Here is a 3,642-nt window from a genome sequence, read left to right on the forward strand (position 1 = left end):
CATAGACCAGCATCGGAACTTCCACCTCTAAGCAGCACCCTAAAAGCCTGACCACATTTCGGTGGTTGGTTTGTGAAAGTATAATAATCTCCTGCACAAACTCGTCAGTTTCGGCCACGTTCATGATCTTTGAGCGTTTCACGGCTACTTCCTTGTTATCCTTAAGAATGCCCTTGTAGACAGTGCCGTGACCCCCCTTGCCCACTTCTCTGCTCTTGTCAAAATCGTTTGTAGCCTTCTTCAGATCATCCTGCGTGAATATCTTCAATGTATCGACTTGTTTTGACATAATTTGATGGTACAGTATCTGACCACCATTCTGATCGAAGAATCTTTCCTTCTCTTTTGCCAGCTTCCTTTTCTGATATTCTGCCCGTAGAGCAAACATGCAAACCATGAGGAAGACGACACCAGCGGATGTGCCTGAAATCATGACGGTTACATCAGTTCAACTAGAGACATTGCCCACATTTGGCTAAAAAATAGTTCCACGTATTGTGTCATCTCACCATTGCTTTACTACATGACATTTATACAAACTGTACTCTACTCGGACTTATATGATTGGCATAAAGAAGTACACAAAAGCTTTCTGTTTTTTATCAAGCAATGTGTGAACAATTGGTGTGTAAAATATTTTGATTTCTTATAACCCATACCTAAGGCCACCTTCAGAGCTTTATTTGGGTCAGCTCTTACGCAGGGTATGCTCTGTGGATCATCACTCCTGAATCCTGATGGGCATGAACAGGTGTAGCTCCCATCGGTGTTTCTACAATTACCTTTGCAAGGATACAAAGACTGGTTTGGAGGTTCACACTCATTGATGTCTGTCATTTCAAGGAAGTGAGGAGAAAGTCAACATGCAGATCACATTCCAAGAGCAATAAAGTTGATAGAGGAGAAATTCCCCGCATAAAGAATGGACATAAAGAAGAAATTATAGGTTGATTTTGCGAGATGCATGTGCATACCTCGGCACCCTCCTTGTAGGTAAGGACTGCCCACATAACCTTGAGAGCAGTTGCAGCGGTAACCAGGGCCATTGGACACATTAATGCATTGGCTGTTCATGGCTTGACAGGCATACTGTGACCCGATCTTGGTGGCTTCCGAACAACTTCCATTGCCAACAACCCAATCAAGTACCAAAGGAAACCCCTCAGTATATTTACTTCTGAAATTTGTAGAGCTGACATATGAACGATCAAACTTGAACGAGTTCACCTCAGCGATGAATGAGTAGCTGCATGGGCTAAAAGACTGGATGCTAGCATTGTATATAGGTGGTATTGGTGTACATGAGGTGTTGAAGGAGCTGATGTTTCCTGGAAAGGGGGTCTGGCAGCAACCCATGCCAGCGCACTCTGTGCTATCATCGACGTTACTTGCGTCAGTGCAGAATGAAAAGCATGAGTTGACAATGGGCAACTCAAGCTGGTTCTTGCCCTTGGTCACTCCTAGGATCATTCCAAGCATACTACACCCGATCGATATCAACTGGTTCTTGGTGTTGGAAACCTTATGAAAAGGATCAAGACTTAAGCCAACAAAACTGGTGCTATTAGTGCCGTTGGTGTAATTGCATTGTGATGCTATCTTTGGGTTCTGAACACGAACCTCACCAAAGTTAAGATTGATGTCTAGTACCCTAACTCCGGTTGAGGCCAGATATGCCCTGTTCTCATGGCATGTAACATTAAAGGGTTCTTGGAAGCAGCCCTTTCCAGTGCCGAACGGGTACGGGATGCTGACGTTACCACACTTGTCTGGGCAGCCAGGCCGTGCCGTGTTGATGCTCTCAGAAGACCCAGACCCATAAACGGTGGTACTATGCTGCAGGATTAGCGTGACAGCAACAAGTAGTAAGAGCTTCTGACCTGGAGGAAAAGACGGAAACATGTATCATGTACATACCAATCTATCTGGGCCATATGTATGTTACGGTAGTTTTTGTGTTTAGCAAAAAAATGTTATATTAGGAAACGACTGAGACATGTATCATGTACATACCAATCTATCATTGATATCGGTCATTTGTCTTCACGAAATACAAAATGCCAAATACGACATATTAGTAGATGACAAACCAATGCGAACACCATTTAGGAAAAATCCCCTAAAATTGCCATCACATAGGGAATATATTGGTAGTCCCCTAAAATTACCATCACATAGGGAATATATTGGTAGTTAAGAGTTTGATCCCACTACCACAAACATTTTGATCCAACAATATCCGAATCAGATGATGAAACAGAGATTAATGCCCGTCTTATAAAATAGAACATAAATTCTGTATGTGTCGCTTAGTTATTCTCGGATTTCAAGTCTCTTGCCATCAGACAAGAATTTAGGTTCAAATCTGATTTAGATAAAAAGAAGAAGAAAAATATGAATTATGCATCTATGTTGCGGAGTATACAAGAAAATAGTCACTAGTAATTGTATACTCCAGACTCCATATTTCTTTCTGTTCTCATTTCATAAATTGTAGGAAAAGCACTACCTCCAATCCAGAATAACATTAAGTAGCGTGTTTCAGTTTGCATATACTTGTCATTTCGGGTTTTTATATTCAATTTTCCAATGAAATACCTCTATTGATTGCTTATTGGCAGTGATGTTTAAAACTTAAGTACACTATCAATAAGGAAAAGATATATTTTGAAAACAAAAACATTAGTAACATCCTTTGTTGCTCTGTATGTAAAGCTAAAATGGCAAACATTCTCTTGCCCACTACGACTGACATATCATTTTGACTGATTTATACTGGACGTTCTTCCTGTTGTCCGAGCATGTTTCCGTTCTACAATACATTTAGAAACAAAGATTTTTGATAAATAACCTTCTGCATAACTGAATAACAATCTGATTAATCTCTGACCCCTACTTGCCACCAAAAACAGCGCATTTCTACATGACGCTACGGCGTGGTTGATTCCTCACTTGACATTACTCCGGAACCTGCATCTCAGCCCAACCATTATAAGTGCATACAAAAAGTTTTCGCCTGCTTTGCACGAACTAATGTAAGGTAGTAAAGTAAACAAAATATCACTCTACGCTGCGACGATTTCTACTGTTCTTCTCCCACTCCTAGTATCCCCAAAGGCCTGGAGTATGCAACACATCAGCGACACAAGAGACAAGACAGATTCACCAGGTTCCCCGGCCGTACCTTACGGGGGCTGGTAGCCCTGCGCGCATAACGGCGGGGCGGCGTAATATGGCCGCGGATACGAATCCGGAGTAGGCGGTGCCCGCCGGCAGTGCCGGATACTCGGACCCCACGTGGCGGCGACGGCGGCAACCGGAGGAACCAGACCGCCGGCCGTGGGGAACGGGCAGAGGGGGACGAGCACCCGGAGGCGCCGCACTGGCTGGTGGTGCGCCATGTGGAGGAGGTCCATCGGCGTCAGGCATCTCGCCGGCCACGGCCGTGCTGGGCGGCGGGGCGAGGGTTTGCTGTGCTCCTCAGGTCAGCGGAATGGGAACGCGGGAGAGAGAAGAAGAGGGAGACTTGTCTGCGGGGCATATTGGTCATTTCGGCAAAGCGGGCATGTATGAAAGCCATTTTCGAATTTCTTAGTCCCAAGCCAAAAACCGTGGCATGGATAGAATATTTGCGATGATGGA

General features: G+C 44.1%; 1 protein-coding gene across 1 annotated transcript; it reads right to left on the reverse strand.

Annotated features, from left to right (window-relative positions):
* Positions 1-4: 4 nt before the first annotated feature.
* On the reverse strand, positions 5-3,416 carry LOC125519389 (wall-associated receptor kinase 3-like; the record flags this gene model as incomplete). Its single annotated transcript, XM_048684215.1, has 4 exons — positions 3,287-3,416; positions 975-1,880; positions 660-830; positions 5-423 (listed from the first exon to the last, which is right to left on the reverse strand). Coding segments are annotated over exons 1-4 (1,626 nt in total), but the record flags the coding sequence as incomplete, so codon positions are not given.
* Between the last annotated feature and the right edge of the window lie 226 nt (positions 3,417-3,642).

Source organism: Triticum urartu, chromosome 7 (genome assembly GCF_003073215.2).
Source record: "Triticum urartu cultivar G1812 chromosome 7, Tu2.1, whole genome shotgun sequence".
Lineage (NCBI taxonomy): Eukaryota > Viridiplantae > Streptophyta > Magnoliopsida > Poales > Poaceae > Triticum > Triticum urartu.